This window comes from Mustela lutreola, chromosome 3 (assembly GCF_030435805.1).
Source record: "Mustela lutreola isolate mMusLut2 chromosome 3, mMusLut2.pri, whole genome shotgun sequence".
NCBI classification, from domain to species: domain Eukaryota; kingdom Metazoa; phylum Chordata; class Mammalia; order Carnivora; family Mustelidae; genus Mustela; species Mustela lutreola.
In genome coordinates, this window is record NC_081292.1 from 138,440,396 (window position 1) to 138,462,939 (window position 22,544).

Sequence of the window (22,544 nt, forward strand, 5' to 3'; positions counted from 1 at the left end):
AGGGTAGAAACATTAGACAGGCAGCAGGCCTATCCACAGAGACTTGGCAGGTCAGAAAGGACAGGCATAATATATTCCTGTGCTAAATGAGAAAAATATGCAGACAAGAATACTTTATCCAGCTAGGATGTCATTCAAAATAGAAGGAGAGATAAAAAGCTTCCCAGGCAAGGGCAGCAGGGTGGCTCAGTTGGATAAGCTTCTTCCTTTGGCAGAGGTCATGATTCCAGGGTCCTCCGATTAAGCTCAGCAGGGAGCCTGCTTCTCCCTCTGCCTCTCCCCCTGCTCCTATTCTCTTTCTCTCTCAAATAAATAAAATCTTTAACAACAACAACAAAAACAAACAAACAAACAAAAAAAGTCCAAGACAAAAAGAATCTAAAAGAATTTGTGATCAATAAACCAGCCCTGCAAGAAATATTAAAAGGGAACCCTTAAGGAAAGAAAGAACCAGAAAGGAACAGAGACAAAATACAGAAAGTTACTTTACAGGCAATACAATGCCACTAAAGTTATATCTTTCAATAGTTACTCTAAAGGTAAATGGGCTAAATGCCCCAATCAAAAGATACAGGGTTTAAGATTGGATAAAAAAAAAAAGCAAGACCCATAGATATGCTATCTGCAAGAGACTCCTTGTAAACACAGACACCTTCAGATTTAAAGTGAGGGGTGAAAAACCATTTATCATGCTAATGGCCATCAAAAGAAAGCTGGGGTGGCAATCCCTACCTCAGACAAATTAGATTTTAAACTACAGACTGTAATAAGAGATGAGGAAGTACACTATATCAGAATTAAAGGATCTATTCAACAAGAAAATCTAATAATTATACATATTTATGTCCCTAACATGGGAGCAGCCAATTATATAAACCAACTAATAAAAAAATTAAAGAAACACATTGATAAGAATACAATAATAGTATCACACTCACTGCACTCACTGCAATAGACAGATCATGTAAGCAGAAGATCAAATAGGAAACAAGGACTTCAAATGACACACGGGACCAGATGGGCTTCACATATATAGTCAGAACATTCCATCCGAAAGCAACAGAATATACATTGTTCTCGAGTGTACATGGAATATCCTCCAGAATAATCACATACTAGGTCACAAATCAGGCCTCAAAAACTGTTACCAAAAGACTGGGATCATTCCCTGTATATTTTCAGACCACAGTGCTTTCAAAGTTGAACCGAATCATAAGAGGAAATTTGGAAAGAACTCAAATACATGGAGGCTAAAGAGCATCGTACTAAAGAATGAGGGGGTCAACCAGGAAATTAAAGAAAAAACATTTATGGAAACAAAAGAAAATGAAAACAAAACTATTCAAAAACCTCTGGGATGCAGCAAAGGTGGTCCTAAGAGGGAAGTATATAGCAATAGAAGCCTTTCTCAAGAAACAAGAAAGGTCTCAAATACACAACCTAACCCTACACCTAAAGGAGAAATAGCAAATAAAGCCTAGACCCAGCAGGAGAAGAGAAATAACAAAGATTCGACCAGAAATCACATATATAGTGAAACTAGGAGCTGGTTCTTTGAAAGAATTAATAAGACTGGTAAATCCCAGGCCAGACTTATCGAAAAGAAAAGAGAAAGGACCCAAGTAAATAAAATCATGAATGAAAAAGGAGAGACCACAACCAACACCAAAAAAATACAATTATAAGAACATATCATGAGCAACTATATGCCAACAAATTAGGCAATCTGGAAGAAATGGATGCATTTCTAGAGATGTATAAACTACCAAAAGTGAAACTGGAAGAACTAGAAAACCTAAACAGACCTATAACCAGCAAGGAAATGGAAGATGTAATAAAAAATCTCCCAACAAACAAAAGTCCAGGGCTGGATGGCTTCCCAGGGGAGTGCTACCAAACATTTAAAGAAGAATTAATATGTATTCTTCTGAAGCTGTTTAAAAAAAATAGAAAGGGAAGGAAAACTTGTAAACTTGTTCTATGAGGACAGTACTACCTTGATCTCAACACCAGACAAAGACCCCACCAAGAAGGACAATTACAGACTAATAACCCTGATAAACATGGATGTCAAAATTCTCACCAAGATACTAGCCAATAGGATCCAACAGTACATTAAAAGGATTATTCATCGGGACGCCTGGGTGGCTCAGCTGGTTAAGCAGCTGCCTTCGGCTCAGGTCATGATCCCAGCATCCTGGGATCGAGTCCCACATCGGGCTCCTTGCTCAGCAGGGAGCCTGCTTCTCCCTCTGTCTCTGCCTGCCACTCTGTCTGCTTGTGCTCACTCTCACTCCTCTCTCTCTCTGACAAATAAATAAATAAAATCTTTAAAAAAAAAAAAGGATTATTCATCACAACCAAGTGGGATTTATTCCTGGAATGCAAGGATGGTCCAACATCTTCAAATTAATCAGTGTGATACACTACATTGATAAAAGAAAGAACAAAAACCATATGATACTCAGTAGATGCAGAAAAAGCATTTGACAAAGTATAGCATCCTTTCTTGATTAAAACTTCATAGTGTATGGATAGAGGGAACATACTTCAATATCATAAAAACCATATACAAAAAGCCCACAGTGAATATCATTCTTAATGGAGAAAAACTGAGAGCTTCCCCTAAGGTCAGGAACATGGCAAGTACGTCCACTATCACCACTGTTGTTCAACATAGGACTAGAAGTCCCAGCCTCAGCAATCAGACAACAAAAAGAAATAAAAGGCATCCAATTAGTAAAGAAGTCAAACTCTTACTCTTTGCAAATGTCATGCTACTCTATGGGGAAGACCCAACACTCCAACCCAAAATTGCTAGAACTCATACAGCAATTCAGCAGGGTGGCAGGATATAAAATCAATGCACAGAAATCAGGTGCATTTTTATACATTAAGAATTAGAAGAAACAGATAGTAAGGAATTGATTCATTTACAACTGCACCAAAAACCATAGATACCAAGGAATAAATCTAACCAAAGAGACAAGAATCTGTACTCAGAAAAAAAATAGAACATTCATGAAAGAAGTTGAGGAAGACACAAAGAAATGGAAAAATGTTCTATGCTCATGGATTGGAAGAACAAATATTGTCAAAATGTCTATGCTACCTAGAGCAATCTATACATTCAATGCAATCCCTATCAAAATAACTCAACTTTTTTCACAGAGTTGGAACTAATAATCCTAAAATTTGTATAGAACCAGAAAGACCTTGAGTAGCCAAAGGAATGTTGAAGAAGAAAACCAAAGCTGGTGGCATCACAGTGCTGGACTTCAAGCTCTATTACAGAGCTGTAATCATTGAGTCTGTATGGTACTGGCACAAAAACAGACATATTGATCACTGGAACATAAGAGAGAACCCAGAAATGGATCCTCAACTCTATGGTCAACTATTCTTCAACAAAGCAGGGGAAAATATCAAATGGGAAAAAGGCAGTCTCTTCAACAAATGTGTTAAGAAAATTAGAGAAGCCACATGCAGAAGAATGAAACTGGACCATTTTCTTATACCATACACAAAAATAGACTCAAATGAAGGAGAAATCTAAATGTGAGACAGGAATCCATCAAAATCCTAGAGAAGAACACAGGCAGCAACCTCTTCACTTTGGCTGCAGCAACCTCTTGCTAGACACTCCTCCAAAGGCAAGGGAAACAAAGGCAAAAATGCACTACTGAGACTTCACCAACATAAAAAGCTTCTGCACAGAAATGGAAATAGTAGACAAAACCAAAAGACAGCTGACAGAATGAGAGAATATATCTGGAAATGTCTCATCAGATAAGGGGCTAGTATCCAAAATCTATAATGAACTTAATCAAACTCAACACCCAAAAAACCCCAAATAATCCAATCAATAAATGGGCAGAAAATATGAACAGATATTTCTCCAAAGAAGATATACAAATGGCAACACATGAAGGAATGCTCAACATCTCTTTGCATCAAGAAAAAACAAATTGGGGCACCTGGGTGGCTAAGTGGGTTAAAGCCTCTGCCTTCAGCTCAGGTCATGATTCCAGGGTCCTGGGATCGATCCCTGCATGAGGCTCTCTGCTCAGCGGGAAGCCTGTTCCGCCCCCCACAACCCATCTGCCTCTCTGCTTACTTGTGATCTCTGTCTGTCAAATGAATAAAATCTTTAAAAAAAAAAAAAGAAAGAAAGAAAAAAACAAATCAAAACCACAAGCTACCACCTCACACCAATCAGAATGGCTAAAATTAACAAGTCAGGAAACAACAAATGTTGGTGAGGATGCGGAGAAAAAATACCCTCTTACACTGTTGATGGGAATGCCAACTGGTACAGCCACTCTGAAGAACAGCATGGAACTTCCTCAAAAAGCTGAAAATAGAGCTACCCTATGACCCAGCAATTGCACTACACCAAAAGTACAAATGTAGTGATCTGAATGGGCACATGCACCCCAATGTTTATAGCAACGATTCCTACAATAGCCAAACTATGGAAAGAGCCCAGATGTCCACTGACAGATGAATAAAGAAGATATCAAATATACATACAATGGAATACTACTCAGCCATAAAAAAATGAAATCTTGCCATTTGTAACGACATGGATGGAACAAGAGGGTATTATGCTCAGCCAAATATATCAACAGAGAAAGATAATTATCATAATATCTCACTCATATGTGGAATTTAAGAAACACAGGATCATAGGGGAAGAAGAGGAAAAAACAGAACAAGACTTAATCAGAGAGGGAGACAACCCATAAGAGACTCTTAATCATAGGAAACAAACTGAGGATTCCTGGAGGGAAGGGGTAGGGGGACGGGGTAACTGGGTGATGGAAATTAAGGAGAGGATGTGATGTAGTGAGCACGGGGTATTACATAAGACTGACGAATCACTGACCTTTACCTCTGAAACTAATAATATATTATATGTTAATTAACTGAAATTAAATAAAAATTTAAAAATTAAATAATCAAGAGACAAAGAAATATAAAGCCAATATGATAAAAAAGTCAATAATTACTTAATCTAGAAAATGGATATACTATTGTCTCTACTTCAGTGTTTGAAAAAAATTTCAAATTAATAAAATAAATAATAAATAAATCTTAAACTTTTTATAGTAATGAAGGCATATGCAACCACAAATATTGTTGACTATATAAAGTTTAAGTTCATTTCCAAATTAAAGCTTTAACATAGCACAATGTCCAACTCTTGGACCATAGCGAGCCATAAGGTCACAAAATAATCCTACGATTAAAATTAGTTTGCTCTCCATTCTTCCAGAAGCAAAAGTGCAAGAGCATTGAAAATTTGGGGAATAAGTCTTGGTGTTTCAAATCAATCTTAAGTAATAACACTTGTTTTGCTTTTAACAATACAAATCAGGTCATCTATTGTATCAATATTCCAACCCATGCTTCTCAAATTATCAATTTCTCAGGTCAATTTGGTAGAAATTACCAAGATATATACCTGAGTGTGAGTGAACTTAGCTTTCTGAGACCTGAAGACAATGGTAAAATACAATGAAAAAATAAGTTTAAAACAAAATGTACCAAAATATACCTTTTTAATGACAACTAAGACTGAGCCATAAGAGTTTTTTTTTAAAGCAAACACTATCTTCAAGTATGTCTGAAATTATCATATACCATTTGTGAAGTATCCAAAGAAATAATTGTTCTTGTCTCATCTGGAGGACACATTAGGCCATATGATACACTTGTTCCTCCTGTCAAAATAGAAAACAATTTTAATATTTTATTTTTTAGCTACATTTCTAGGGCAAATCCCTAATACAAAGTATACAAACAGGCCCACTAGAAAAGTAATACCTATTTCTACTTTGCAAAATGTAATTTGCAAATGCTAACACACTAAAAGCAAACTCACCTTTATTTTATGCTGCGTGCCAAAATGAAGAAATATTATGGAGCTGAAAGCAATGGGATATGGCTCCATCCCCTGGGCACACTCAAGTGACGCCCCTAGCAATTTGTGAAACTCCAAAAACATGATTAGAAAAATTCTAAGCTAATGATTACTCTGGAGATATTGCTTAAAAGAAAAAATACTTCCTAATTCAACTAAAGACACCTTACCTTAATTATAAAATTCATTTATCATTTGAAATATCTTATATTGTCATACAAAAAGACTTTAATAAATTAGAATATAAGCAAGTTAAAATTGCCCAGATTATATAATATTCAAACAAATATATATGTTAATGATGAAAAGGTGATTTTAATATAGAATAAATATATACAAGTATATAATCAATGTACTCCTGTTTCCCATTAACATTTGCTATCAAAGGAAAAATGTTTTCTTGATACCAACATAAAATAATACTGCGTTTAGTCCTTAACCGTGTGTCTTACCATATACTAGAGTAAATTCTTAATTGGTATTTCCATGTGTCTTGGATAAAAAAACTCCTGATATGAGTAAGAATTACAGGAGGTGGTAACCTACTATATTCAGTTTACTTTTACAAGGTGAGACCATGAACTGTTAATTAAGAGCATGCCTATAATTAGTAAATACTATTTGCTTGTCATAGTTATTTGAAATCAGAAAAATATTTCACTAAAAGCAGCACTGTGTTGTCTTCTTTTTCTTTTTTTCATGAATTAAAAGTATCAGCTGAAGAAGGAATCTGGAGCTGATTTGTTTGGGGTCGCACTTCTGTTTCATCAATGCTAACTGAATCAGTGAAGTCAATTTCCTTTGGCTTGTATAGGTTATTAGAATGTGGCTAATAAATGATCAAGAGATCAAATTTGTCTTAAAGGCAAATTTGTCTTAAAATGCAAAGCAATGTTAGTTTTCAACATTAAAATATATTACTGATCTGGTCATCATTGTCCTAGTTGATCTTTCACACTGCATAGTGTTCCTTCTCTAAAGTATATATTGGATATATTAAGTCTCTGAAAAATAACATTCTCTCCATAAAGAAAAAGGTTATAAAATAATTACTAAGGTGGGAACATTTTCTTATTTAAGCATTAAGTCACAGTGTGAATTGGGATCTATATGGCAAAGAACCCATGAACACATATTTCAAACAGTTTAGGTGATAGATCTACTCAAAAATGAGCATAAAAATTTTTTTCAGAATAATCATATCATAATTACAAGAATGTTTGCTTTCAATGGGATGATACCAATATTTAGAATACAAATAATTTAAATAAAAGTAAAAATAAACACATTTACCATATTAAAATTTAAAAGGCACAATACCTACCACCAATTGGTATGATACAAAGATTATATTTGCACGCTAGATTCACAATCTTAACTACATCATCATGACATGCTGTTGAAGAAAAAAAAAAGGAAAATGAATTAATCACAGGGATATGAACAAAATCTGGGTAACCCTGCAAAGTAAAGGTCCATGAAGTTCTTTAGTGTATAAACTTTTTCTTTCTTTATTCACTCACTAACACACATTAAACAGCTACATTAAAATAAAATGTTTACTATTTATCTTTTTAACTTTTTACTTTTAAATGATTTCATACTTATAAAAAGGTTGTAAAAAGGTACAAAGAAGTTTCTTCATCCAGCAGCCACAAATATTAACATCTTCTACTTTCAAATATCAAAATCAAGCAATTTACTATTACACAATACTATTAACTAATACATAGGCCTTATTCAAATTTTGCCTATTGTTCCACTAATGTCCCCTTTTCTGCACCAGCCAATCACACACTGTATCTAGTTGTCATGTTTCCTTACTCTTTTTTTTTTTTGAAAGATTTTATTTATTTATCTGACAGAGAAAGAGAGAGAGAGAGAGAGAGAGAGAAAGTGTACACAAGCAGTGGGAGCTACAGGAAGAGCAAGGAGCCTGATGAGGGGCTCAGTCCCAGGACCCTGGGATCTTGACCTGAACAGAAGGCAGACACTTAACTGACAAAGCCACCCAGTGACCTCTCCTTACTCTTCTTTAATCTGAGAGAGTTCCTCAGTCTATTTTTAATTTTCATGGCCCTGACACTTTTGAAAAGCACTGGTCAGTTATAGCATAGAGTATCTGCCAATTTGGGTTTCTGTCTCATCATTATATTCAGGTTACACATCTCGGCAGGAATTCCACAGAAGTGATATTGTGCTTTTCTTACTGAGTAACATCTGGAGGCACATGATATAGACAGGTCTCATTTCTGGTAATGTTAACTTTCATCCTTTGGTTATAAAGTATCAGCTAGGTTTTTCCACTATAAGAAGACTATAATTAATAAGTATCTTGTGGGGAGATAGTTACTCTATATAAATACGTTTCTCATCATACTTTCACCCACTAATTTTTGCAGCCGTTGATTCTCTACTGTTTTTTAAGCAATTTTTAAAATGCTATACATAATGTACTATGTATATTCCTTTCTATTGTACTCAACTAAAGAGTACTCTTTATCAGAGTAAAAGTTATATGAGTAACAAAAACCTGACAACAGAAGATCTTAGATACAAGACACAAGATTCTAAACCTCAATTTGAGTAGCAATAGAGCATTAAGTCAAGGACCAACATGGCAAAGAAACTATCTGAGAAAGATAAATCTTTCTCCATTTAATATGGCATGGCAAAGAAGAGAAAAAGACTTGATGTAAGGAAACGATGCAAAACTCAAGTATTACCTGCTAAGAGCTTGAAAGGGAAATTAAGGATGTAAAATATACAAGTGAATATCCATTAATGAAAGTAAAAATATTGTTCTATAAGATTTATCATTTCTCAGGTTTAAAACTAGGAATATGTCATTTGCGTCATTCCAATTTTTTTTTTTTAGATTTTATTTATTTACTTGACAGAGATCATAAGTAGGCAGAGAGGCAGGCAGAGAGAGGGGGAGAAGAAGGCTCCCTGCTGAGCAGAGAGCCCGATGTGGAGCTCGATCCCAGGACCCTGAGATCATGACCTGAGCCAAGGGCAGAGGCTTTAACCCACTGAGCCACTCAGGTGCCCTGCCAATTTTTAAAAAATATTTTATTTATTTATTTAACAGAGAGAGAGAGCTTACAAGTAAGCAGAGAGGCAGGCGGGGGGGGGGGGGGGAGCAGGCACACCGCCAAGCAGAGAGCCCGATGCGGGGCTCGATCCCAGGACCCTGAGATCATGACCTGAGCTGAACACAGAGGCTTTAACCCACTGAGCCACCCAGGCGCCCCGTGTCATTCCAATTTTTAATAAAAATCCACTTTAAGTTTTCAGATTAAGCTTATAAAAATTACTATGTTTGGTAAAATTTTTTACTAAGTGGAATACCAGTTGATTAATAACTAATAAAATACCCAAACAAAAATCCTTCAACAAGACGAAACTACTTCTAGGACTGTCACCTAATCAGAAGCTTTCTTTGACCACGTTATCTGACATAGCAGAGTGACATAGCACTCCCTCATCCCACTGCTCACCTATACAGCTCTCTATTTTCCTACTGTGCCTTTTCTTCACAGCACTTATCCCCGCTCAATACATTATACATTCATTTCTCTTTTTCCTGTCTCCTTCCTCACTAAATTGCATGGCACCTAAGAACAGATTTTTGTTGTTCACAGCTCATCCTTAATACCTGGAACAGTTCCTAGCACATATTTTCACAGGCCTAAAGTTTTGGTATTTAGACAGTTAAAAATACTGCATAAATACTAAGTTTAATAAGTGAAATGATTTAAAAATATGTAATTGTTAAGGGAGACTTTATTTTTATAAGCATACTTAGCCACAGACAACATAAATGAGTAACTATCTGTCCAAACTAAGTGAAAGGCAGAGATATTCACACTGTGTTAAGGGTCACAATGGTGACAAATCCTGGTTTAAGGATGAGTCCAAATCATAAAAATTACATATATTACAAGTTCTTATGCTTAGATAAGCCCTAGACATCCTATTAATATATAATTCAGATTCAAATTATAGCCAGACTTAAAGACATCCACAAGGATAGATCTCCTAGGTATGTGTATCAATATGGGGAGTGTGTGTGTGTGTGTGTGTGTGTGTTCAAACTGTAGGATAAGATAGCCCCTCCACTCTGTGGCATACCACACTGTCTCAAAACTTGCCCTTATTCAAAGAAAAAACCCAAACTTTATCACCTACAGAAAATTTACATTAAAGTTAAATAAAGGCCTCAGAGAACTTGTTGAGAGAGGAACTACTTCTGAGAAGTCATTATACTGAAAGATTCAACAGAATAAAATTATAAACTTACTTTAGGCATCTTTATACTATTTATAGAGATTCCTGAGGTACGGAACATGATGGTAAAGAGAATATTTTAGAAAAACTAATCTCTCAAGAGTATATGGGACAGTTGGAGGGAACAAGAAACTTTAAGCATGAGAAAGAACCTCACAGGCTATTAAGAAAAATCCAGCTATGTGTTGATAAGGGCCTGATTTGAAAACTGATACAGAAAAAAATAAAAAGGACGTTTTAAGGGAACTGCCAAATGGGACAGATTTCACAGAACAAAGAAAACTTTTATGTAACAATAGACTAAATTATTTCCTAAATCTGGATTTTTTGAAATATTTGTATTTCCTAAAGCAAGACCTACATTTTCATTATGGTAATTTCTCAGTATTTTAATAGTCAGACACACGAAGAAAATACCTAGAAGGCATGCTTGCAAGTTCTACTCAAGATATATCATCAAAAGATGGTCTTCCTATGGAAAATGAAAACAGGTAACTTTTGCTTTCATTTTTTCCAGTAAAAAAATGGAAATAAATCCTCCCCAAATCTTGGTAAAGAAGTAGCCTAAAGCTACTAAAAGAATACTGGGAGAATATATACCATGAATACTGGGAGAATATATACCATAAGTATCAAGACAGTAATTTAATCTCAGCTACACATGCTCTTGGATTTTCCTCCTATGTATGTCACCTCCCTCCTATCTCTATATTAAAGTATGATTTTCTCCTTCAGATACTCCCTGTAAAGTAAAAGGATCACATCTAAAAACAGATGAGCCAACTTCTGAAAAATAAAAAATAAAATACTCCATCTACTCCTTTAATAGAATCTAAAGAGGAAAAAGGACCAGACCACTAGAACTTTTTTTTTAATGGTAATTATGGACAGTAAGGTACACTATACCAATTCTGCTTTAAATTTTCTACTAAGAGATAGATATAAAAATCATATAAATATACTGACTGTCTAATCATCAGCAAGAGCAAAATAACAACATAAAGCTCATCCATCCTCTTTCTCGAGCCAAAATCATGAATGATATTAATTTTTCAGAATTTAATTATTTATATCAAAGACAATGGGTATCTTAAACAATTTGTTTCACCATTTGGACATAATGCTTTTTAGGCCACAAGCTGATATCAACAAATTACTACAACAAATTTGCAGGAATTAATAGTTTCTCTACCTCTGAATATATCATTGATCGATACTAATTTCATTAAGCTTTCAAACTAACCAGAAATAGATTTTTTTAACTGAACTCCAAATATGATATTAACATTTAAAATGAAAACTTAATCATCAGCAAAATCAGTCATGAAAACCAATAGTTCAGGATGCTCAGATCAAGAAAGAATTATATGACTTTTGGTAAACTTTAAAAGTACAGCTACCTGTACTTTTTACAACTCCTATGTTCAAAAGTATGTATTTCCAATACTAAATTTACTTAAGATTTCACAATACTAAATTAATGACACAAAGAAAAGAAAGAACTTACTTGGCCATAAAACTATATCAGGAATTCGCTGAAACATTCCTTCCCTGAGCAAAAATATCTCATGAAGACAATGACCTGTTTTGCAATTTAAAAAAGAATATGTAAAAACATCTTAAATTATAGGAAATTTTAAAATTAAAATCAAATAGTGCTTCTATAAGGTTGCTTACCATGAGCTCTAAATACTCGATCATCTGCTTCTTGTGAATATGAAATATTAGTCTCTTTAAGGTCACGAAGAAAATCTTCATTTACAATAGAAGGAGGTGTATCACTAGGGTTTAAGGATGCCTAGAAAATAAAATTGGTTTCTTTGACTTATTTCTAGAAAATAAATTCTGAATATCTGGTTAGGAGAGTGATCATAACATGTAAATTTTTAATATCCAAATTGAGACAAAAGCATGAGAAAATACCAAGTAACACATATGGAAACCAACTCTGTGACAATAACAAATTATAAATGGTCCAGTTAATCACATTCTGTAACATAAGTTATAGAAGCCATATGTTTCCTCTTTTGCGTCTATGCCCCACTTTCTCATTGTTTCTTAAGACGGCAATCAAGAACAGAGAAGATAGCAAAGTCTCAAATCTCTCATTTTAGATCAAGGAAACTGGGGAAAAGCTAACTTTTTTCATCATCTACATTTTCACCTGTAGATAAAATTTACCATTTCTCATAGTTCAATTATTATTTTAAAATGATTAGTAAGAAACCTCATAATAAGTAACAGGTCAATTTTCACAGAACTGCTTTAAAACTTGTAACATTATAATTTGATACTTAATTTCAACTAAGAGGTAAGCTGGGGAAAAAAATCTTTAACTTAAAAGCTATGCAACACGGGGGAAGTCACAACTTTTCTGGACCCTGGCTTCTTCACCTATTAAATGAGATTATCACCACTAAATTTATACAGCTACCATAAAGAAGAAAGGTTAAATGTCTTAACTTTTATGAAAAGCATCAAAAACCTGCCGACCATATATGTAGGCAGCCTCTTCTTAGGCTGACCAAATCAAACCTGCTATTAAAAAAAAAAGAAAAAGAAAAGAAAGAGCTATGCTATAGTATTTGGAAAAAAAAATATGAATGTGTAAAAACATATATATGATATTTACATACTGTTAGTATCTTATTAAAGGGTCTGCATTTAATATTCAATTATATGAGAAATATTTATTGAGTGTGTGTTATATACTTGGCAATGTTCTAGGCCTTGGGGATACAGCAGTGAGATAATCAGGTAAAAAAATCTTGACCTCAAGGAATTTATGCTATGGTGAAAAGAAATGACCATAAGGACCCCAACAAAACATACATATTACTATTTTGTTGTTAAAAATTGAAAAGGGCTCAAAATCAGAAAAAAATGCATGTAAAACCGGTGAAATTTCTGAATATGGTATACAGATTGCATCAATGTCCAAAAAAAGTAACTACAAATAGTCAAAAGAAATAATTAGGGAAATTAAAAAAAAGGTCTTTTAAGAAAAGTTGAAAGAATTTGGTTTAGGAGGGGTAAAAATTAGCTGTTAACATAATTTACTTAGTAGAATAAAATGTAACTGTGGATTTAGAAATAAATCAAACAAGCAGTAGCTGAATGTTTAAGTCCTTGAAATCATGTTGGATACGGTAGAGAATATAGTATAAGCCACAGTCCCTGAACTTACAGAACTTATATCCAGTTAGAGGGACATGAAGAATACCATCCCATAGCAAATAATAAATAATAAAAACCATAAAGAAATGCTATTTTGTTAGTTTGATATGAATACAGTTTAAAGTTTTTTAACCCTAGCTTAAGAAAAGTGAAACTACATGCACTAAAATTATCACTCACATCTTAATCAAATTTTATTTTTTCATAAGTCTTCTAATATTCTAAATGTTCTGATATTAAATGTAAAATTACATTTACTTCAAATTATTCTGTATTAATCCTGGATTACTGTCAGTTCATTAAATATGCTAAAATTAATAGCAACTTATAATATTTTTGTAACAGTCCTACCACAGAATTAGTTCATGTGCATTTTACTACCACCCTATGAAAAGTAGAATGGACAGTTACTGCTCTCATTTCTCAAATTAGCATAACTAAGGCTCAGAGAAGATAAAAAGTTTACCAGACAAATCTCAAATAAATTTTGAGATTGGGATCCAGATCTGTGATGCTGAAAAGTCATCCCTAGAAAACCTAGCAAGGCCAATAAAACCAGTAAACTTTTTAACAAAAAAAAAAAAAAAAAAAAAATTACAACAAATGCATTAAAGCAATTATAACAAATTACAAAGATAAATCTAACTGATTTGGGATTAAACACATGTCCATGCACACACAGACACACCCACACAGACTTAAGCATACTAGTCATCATTCTTATTTGCTTACTTTAGAGGTAGTTTTATGCTCCAGATTTACTCCAAGGGTATTTTGGATCCAGTCTTTAAAAGTTGGTAAAATCATACCACTAAGAGGGTACCTAAGATTACAAAGAAGATAAAACATTAGAGTAAAGGATCTTCATTTAAATTTAAATCTTCGCTTTGGCTTCTAGTAATGGTCAAGTTGTTCCTATTAAAACAACACCCTCTCCCCAACATATAGCTATAAACTCTGGACAAAAACAAAAACAAAACACAACTCTGAAGGCAGTACAGACAGACAAAAGCAGGCAATAATAGAGGGTAGGGGGTGTGATACACTTAGAAAAAGTAAACAGCATTATGTAAGTTTCCGAGTTTTTTTTATTTTTAATACAGGTTTTAGAATGAGGGACAGCCCAGCTGGTACCAAATACGGAAAAAAAAATACAGAAAATCTATTGTCTTCCTGCCTTGAAAAACCAGAAGGCAGTATTTGCAGTGAACACAACAGCTGGGAAGAATCTCAGAAATCACAGAAAAGGAGAGAGTCATTGAGTGATATATGTATAAACTCTGTCCAAATGCTTAGCTGACCTTGAATTACACACATATGGAGCCAACTTGAAGCAGCCCAACTAAGCTTAAAAGAACTCAGTTGCTCACCACCACAGAGGGAAATGGGAATTTGAGAATAGTCAAGTTAATTACTTGATGTTAAAAAAATAAATAAAGCCCCTTCAGAAGAACATAATAGAATACAGGGTTTCTACCACAGACTATTTACATTGTCCAAGATGCACTCCAAAATTACTAGACACAAACAAACAAAAAACTGTAATCCATAATCAAGAGAAAGGGCAATAAATAGGGACTGACCCTAAGAAGAACTAAGACACTGGAAGTAGCACACAATCATTTTTAAAATGGCTGTAACTATGTTAAAGAACAAATGGGAAACTATGTTTCCAGTGAGAATGAAAAATCTGAGCAGAAAAACAGAAACTATAAAAAGGAAAAAAACAGAAATTCTATATTTAGAACTTTTAAAAATTAATTGAAAGAACAGAAGAGCAGACTGGAGATGCCTGTAAATGTACAGATAAAGTAAAGCATAAAGTAAAGTAAAGTAAAATGTACAGATATGTTTTATTAACATATACAATCTGAAGGGCAGAGAAAAAGATTGAAAAAATAAACAGCTTCAAAAACCTATGGAACAGGGGCACCTGGGTGGCTCAGTGGTTTAAGCTACTGCTTTCGGTTCGGGTCATGATCTCAGGGTCCTGGGATCAAGTCCCACATGGACTCTCTGCTCGGCGGGGAGCCTGCTTCCCTCTCACTCTCTGCCTGCCTCTCTGCATATTTGTGATCTCTGTCAAATAAATAAAATCTTAAAAAAGAAAAACCTATGGAACAATAGCAAAAGACATATGTAAAAAAGAGGAAAAAAAAAGAGGGAAATAGAGTAAAACTATTGGAAGAAATAATGGCAAAAAGTTTCCAAATTTGATGAAAAATATACATTTACAAATTCAAGAAGGCCAGAAGACACTAAGAAAATAAATGCAAAGAAACTCACACTACGCACATCATAGTCAAACTACAATTTAAAAGAAAGAGAAAAAGAGGGAGAAAGAAAATGTTAAAAAGCATCTATAGAAAAATGACACATTACATACAATGCAGTAACAATAAAAATTATGATCAGCTTCTCATCAGAAACAATGAAGTCCAGGAAAAAACTGAACATTTTTAAAAAATATTTATTTATTTATTTGACAGAAATCACAAGTAGGCAGAGAGGCAGGCAGAGAGAGGGGAGGAAGCAGGCTCCCCGCTGAGCAGAGAGCCCAATGCGGGGCTCTATACCAGGACCCTGGGATCATGACCTGAGCCGAAGGCAGAGGCTTTAATCCACTGAGCCAGCCAGGGGCCCCAAAAAACTGAACATTCTTAAAGTGCTGAAAGAAAAAGAATTTCAACCTAGAATTCTGTATCTGGTGAAAATATACTTCAAAAATAAAAGTTAACTCAGGACACCTGGGTGGCTCAGTTGGTTAAGCCACTGCCTTTGGCTCAGGTCACAATCCCAGAGTCCTGGGATCAAGTTCCGCATCGGGTTCCTTGCCCAGCAGGGAGCCTGCTTCTCTCTCCTCTGCCTGCCTCTCTGCCTGCTTGTGCACTCTCTTGTGCTCTCTCTCTCTCTCTCTCTGACAAATAAAATCTTTAAAAAAGTAAAATAAAATAAAAGTTAACTAAGACATTTTCGGATGAAAACCGAGAGAACCTGGTGCCAGCTGACCTACACTACAAGGAATAGTAAAGTGATTCCTATAGGCCGAATGGAAATACAACACTTAATATAAACTGAAATCTTCAAGACAGACTAAGTAACAGAAAGTAAATAAGTGGGTAAACAAAATGACTTTTTTCTTAATTTCTGTCCAATATTTATGGCTTCTAAAAATTCTATCATGGAACTAGAGGATATTATGCTAAGTGAAATAAGTCAATCAGAGAAAGACTATTATATGCTCTCACTCATATGTGGAATTTAATAAAACAGAGGGTCATAGGGGAAGAGAGGAAAAAATAAAACAAAACGAAACAAGAAAGGGAGACAAACCATAAGAGACTCTTAACCATAGGAAATAAACTGAGGGTTGCTGGAGGGGAGGGGGGCAGAGGGATGGGGTAACTGGGTGATGGACATTAAGCACTGGGTATTACATAAGACTGATGAATGACAGACCTGTACCTCTGAAACTAATTTTATATATTATGTTAATTAATAAATTATAATAACAAATAAATATTAAAAATAGGCCCCAAACCCAAATTCTATCACTATGTCATAGAATTTATGATGTGACAACTATAAAAAGAATACAGAATGGCAAATAAACCTACAGATTTCAAAGATACTTGGATTTTTACATGAAGTTGTAAAAGAAATTTAAAACACACAAGAGTTCTATAGAATAGGAACAATATGGAAAAAACTAGATTTGCTACTCAGATTTCACTTCCTACATTTTCCATACCAATCCTTAAATAGTTTATATGAAATATGAACATTATTTTATATGCACAAGAAATCCTAAATTTTATATATATATTAAAAACTTAGGACTATTATATATTTTTTATATATTATTATATTATAAATATATATATGTATATATATATAAACTGATGCAGAAAACTCAAGTGCTTTGAAATACAGCTTTTCAGTTTTGGAAATACTTGTCAGAGGTGGCAAAATATTAAATAGCAGTAGGTGCTAAAAATAAAGACATAAAATAAGTATCCTACCCTAGATTAGTGTAGTCAAGAAGGCTGATAGGCAAAAAATAATGACCCAGTGTGTTATAACAGCACTAATATAATAGCTCTCTGAAAAGACCAAAACAACATTTTAAAATGTGTATTTTGAAACAGTACTTTAAACTTTTTACTTAAACACATACCATGTGTCATGTGCCAGGCATTGTTCTAAGTGTTTTATGTATATTAACTTACAATGTTATGAGGTTTGTGCTATTATCCCTATTTTATAGATGAGGAAGGCAACAGAAATTAGGCAACAGAAATTAACTTAGGGTGTGAACTTAAGTTCTTAACTTAAGTAATTTAATCAAGGTTACACAGGTAGTAAATTACAAAACCAGGATCTGAATCAGGTAAGGCTTCAGTCTGTGCTTTTAACCACTACATGATGCTGCCTTTAGTTTGATTCTTCCCTTACCACCATTCCAAGTGAGATCATTATTCTAAAATTCTTTATGAATGATATTTATAAAATCATGGTACTTACATTCAGTAAATTTTTTTCACTACAATGTTCTCACAACTTCTCTACTCCCCCAATAAAATGATGATGGAACAGCCAAGTAACCTTTATTACAGCTGCATTATTTTTGTTTGATTTTATAAATATTTTACCTAGATGTAAATGTATGTACAACATACACTCAAAAATACACACAAATAAGTCTGGAGCTGAATGAATTTTTACAAAGTAAACCTCCCATGTAATCACCATTCAGATCCAAAAATAGAACACTTAACGGTACCCCAGAAACATTCCCCTTCATGCACTTTCCAGGCACAACACCTTCCCTCACACCAAAGGAACCACTATCCTGTTATCATTACAGAGTAATTTTGACTGTTTCAGTACTTTACATAAATGAACTCGCATAAAACGCATTCTTCTGTGTTAGCCCTCTTTTGCTCCAATACTGTATTTGTGAGATTTATCTTTTTTGATACATCTTGTTAACATTCATTCATTTCCATGGCTTAATTCCACTGTGTGAGTATGACACAGTTTCTTTATCCACTGTATTGTTGATAGACAACAGTGTTATTTAGGTTTTGGTGCATGCAGGGACATTCCTGAACTTGTTTTCTCAAGAATGTATCACGTTTTTCTGACAGGTATATAACTAGAGTGGAACTTCCAGGCCATACTCTATGTATATGTTCAACTTTAGTAGATATTGGTAGATAAGTTTTCCAACATGTTTACCACTAACAGTGCTATATGGACTTATTCCACATCCTTCCCACACTTGTTGCTGGGAATGAGAAATACTCTACTGGTAATCTCTTAACCATTTTAGTTTGAATTTCACTGGTTACATATGGGTTTGAGTTTCTATCCAAATGGATAATAGATACATGAATATTGTTTTCAATGCCAGTTTATCTTTTGCTCATTTTCCTATTGGGTTACTATTGTTTTCTCATCGATATATAAGAATTATTTATATATTCTGAAATCAAAGATGTATGTATTAAATATTTTCTTCTGCTTTATAACTTGCCTTTCATTCTCTTAGTGGAGTCTTTCAAAGAAAATAAGTTTTATATTTTAGTATTATCTAACTGATTCATTTTTTTCTTCCATTATTAAAGTTAACACTTTTTGTTCTCTACTTTTTGACAACCTCAAATTCAGAAAAACATTTGCATATTCTCCTAGCAATTTTACAGTTTTAGCCTCTACATTTAGGTCTACAGTCTATCTAGAATTGATCTCTGTAGCTGACATGAAGTAACATCAAAATTAATTTTTTCCAAGATGGTAATTTAAATGGATCTACAGCAATCTTTATTTCTTGCATGCGTGCACACGTGTGTATTTAAATGGAGAAAAGAAGAAATACTCTAGTAGTCACTACCCATTCAGATCAAAAAACAATTTAAAAAATAATAATTAAACATGGGCACCTGGGTGGCTCAGTGGGTTAACGCCTCTGCCTGTGGCTCAGGTCATGATCCCAGGGTCCTGGGATCGAGCCCTGCATCAGGCTCTCTGCTCAGCAGCGAGCCTGCTTCCCTCTCTCTCTGCCTTCCTCTCTGCCTACTTGCGATCTCTCTCGCTATCAAATAAATAAATAAAATCTTTAAAAATAAATAAATAAATGAATGAATAAAATAATGATTAAATACTGACAATGAATCAGAATAAACAATAAACTGGTTTTAACATCGATGTGAAGCAAGTTATTTAAAAAGTTCAAAGTATAAAAAGTTCAAAGTATAATAATATAAAGTTATTTAAAAAGTTCAAAGTATAAAAATAAAGCTGTTTGCTCAAAAGGTTATTTCCCACTCATTTCATCAGAACCTGAGTACCTACAAAGCATTTAGCAACTAGCTTCAAAAGATTACTTTGATATCACAAAGAAATTTTAAAGAGCCAGTGGGTAATATATAAACTCTGTTCAAAATTAAATATATGTTTATATATATAATGCAGAATTCAACACGTAAAAAGCTGGTATCAGGCCCCATCCAAAGGAATGCTTAATTGAAAGTGACAAAAAGCACTCATTTTGTCACATAATTTTAAAAGTTACACAGCAAGGGTTGAATGGGTGTCACTCCTCATGTTAACTTCAAATTATACAACAAAAATTCTATCTAAAATTGTCAAATCAGTCTTTACATAAACATTAACAAAACAAAAATGACAGAGAAAGGAAAAAACATGAAGAACACATGTGTTTTAATCAAACCAGTAACTTTGGGGTTTTTTTAAAGATTTTATTTATTTATTTGAAGAGAGAGAGATCACAAGTAGGCAGAGAGGCAGGCAGAGAGAGGGGGAAGCAGGCTCCCCCCACTGAGCAAAGAGCCTGACGCTGGGCTCGGTCCCAGGACCCTGAGACCATGACCTGAGCTGAAGGCAGAGGCTGACCCACCCAGGCACCCCTGCCAGTTTCTTTACGTTAAAAAAAAAAAAAAAAATCACAAATGCTAAAAATCAAACAGAAATGGTGTGTTTGAAGTACTATATCATAATACCTTTTTCATAAATCTAAAGAAATTGAAATGAGGGGTGCCTGGGTGGCTCAGTGGTTAAGCCTCTGCCTTCGGCTCAGGTCATGACCTCAGGGTCCTGGCATAGAGCCCCAAATCAGGCTTTCTGTTCAGCAGGAAGCCTGCTCCCCACTCCCTCTCTCCCTGCCTCTATGCCTACTTGTGACCTCTATCAAATAAATAAATAAAATCTTAAAAAAAAAAAAAGGAAATTGAAATGAAAGAGAATATGGGGCTCATAGCTAAAACAATGACAGTCATTCAACATAAAATCGTCTTCATTTCAACTGAGGTAAAGTACAAATTCTGGAAAGCTGGTTGTTAACAGATATGCCATTGTATGTTAGTAATGTCCTACCAAAAGACCAATTTGGAACTATTAGGTTTTAATGCTGGGTCTTTAGATGTTAAATGTACAATTAATTTGGGTCTCCATAAAATATATTAGACCCTTGATATTCATGACAGAATCATATTCAGACCTTTGTGAATCCCTTAATTCACAAATAACATTATCCATAAAATAAAAAAGTGACCACCTTCAAGATACTTGAATTAATAGATATAGAGTTGGTGTTACTGCCATGTGTAAAATTTAAAACTACATTCTACCACTAAGACAAACACAATATATTTTCACATCTGAATGCACAGTATTTTGGACTCTGAAGAAGTTATCTTGTGAGGCAGAATATTTGATTTAAGATTTGCTCCACTATCAGGGTGCTGGGGTGGCTAAGTTGATTAAGCATCTGCCTTCAGCTCAGGTCATGATCTCAGGGTCCTGGGATTAAGCCCTGCTCCTGCTCAGCAAGGAGCCTGCTTCTCCATCTTCCTCTGCCCCACCCCCACTCAAATAAATAAAATCTTTAAGAAAAAAGAAAAACTGTTTCTTTAAAAAAAAAGAGAGAGACTATGCTCCATTATCTACAATTCTGCACAAAACATATGGCTCAAAAAGTCATGTCAGAATATAAACCTTTCAACTGTACTTTTTCTTGTATCTAATGCCCTGGGATTTGAAAAACAATAAAGGAAGCCTGACTCAATAATCATAAAGCCTAGCATGTTGCCAAGCATTCCAAAAATCTCATAAAATATCATGAAGTAAAAATGAAAACTTTGAAGTCAAAGAAGTAAATTAACTGAAAAGAAACATTTTAAGAAAAGTTAAAGGAATAAGAGGTTTTTAATTTAAGAAATAGCCAGGTGATAACTTGCTTATTATATTACAGTAAAATAATTTAGATTTACATTCAAAACTATAAACAAGCATTTAACACTTGTAAGACTGTACTGAGTATTGCAGGACACAAAGACTTGGTATTACAGCTTCGGTTCTTAAGAAACTTACAACCTAAAAGAAGGAAGGAAGGCAGGAAAAAAGAAAAAAAGAAAGAAAGAAGAGAAAAGAAAAGAAGAGAAGAGAAGAAAAAAGGAAAGGAGAGGAAGGAAGGAGGGATAAAATTAATTTACAACTTAGTTTACTCAAAGCTACAAAGACACTTGATTGATGAATATATGGGTAAGAAACATGCAACTTTTGCCAGAAATATGGTGACTCCCTGTTTCAATGGATCTTTAATCACGACTGAAGATGAGTTTGAGAATTTTAAGGAATGGTTCATATTGTAAATACAAAGTGAGATCAACTCTCCACCTCCCGTCAGGACAGAATTAACAATATTGTAGAAGATACAGAACCAGGGGAAGCATTCAAGACCAAAGAAATCACTATGTAGAAAGAAAATCCTGTGAACATAAATATCCAAGAAGAAGGTGAACATCAGGTTTTACTGTGACTAAAGAAAAAGCACTCTTACTCTGTGCCTGTACACAGAGGCAGCAAGATAGTAGTAGGCATGACCTCCATCCTCAGAGTGAGTTCCATAATAATTGCTAAGCAATTTAAAAATCTTTTTATAATCAGACAAACTTTAATGAAAAATTATGTCACTGAAAATAGAAAGTACATAAACGCCAACAAATTCTCTCCATTTAAAGCACTAACCTTTGCTTTGTAAGCACCAATTAATATTTAATACCTTTAAAGTCAATGAATACTGACACTTTCCAAAAATTTTAGTTTGTAGAAAAATGTAGGATTA

The 22,544-nt window shown here is 34.2% G+C and overlaps 1 protein-coding gene across 1 annotated transcript in view; it reads right to left on the minus strand.

Moving 5' to 3' along the window:
• AGPS (alkylglycerone phosphate synthase) overlaps window positions 1–22,544 on the minus strand; it is a 151,368-nt gene that overhangs the window by 91,147 nt on the left and 37,677 nt on the right. The window contains exons 3-7 of the mRNA XM_059166946.1: window positions 14,129–14,219; window positions 11,897–12,017; window positions 11,727–11,801; window positions 7,251–7,322; window positions 5,647–5,726 (exon numbers count right to left, since the gene is read on the minus strand). Coding sequence (XP_059022929.1) covers window positions 5,647–5,726; window positions 7,251–7,322; window positions 11,727–11,801; window positions 11,897–12,017; window positions 14,129–14,219 — 439 coding nt within the window. The remainder of the gene's footprint in view (window positions 1–5,646; window positions 5,727–7,250; window positions 7,323–11,726; window positions 11,802–11,896; window positions 12,018–14,128; window positions 14,220–22,544) is intronic.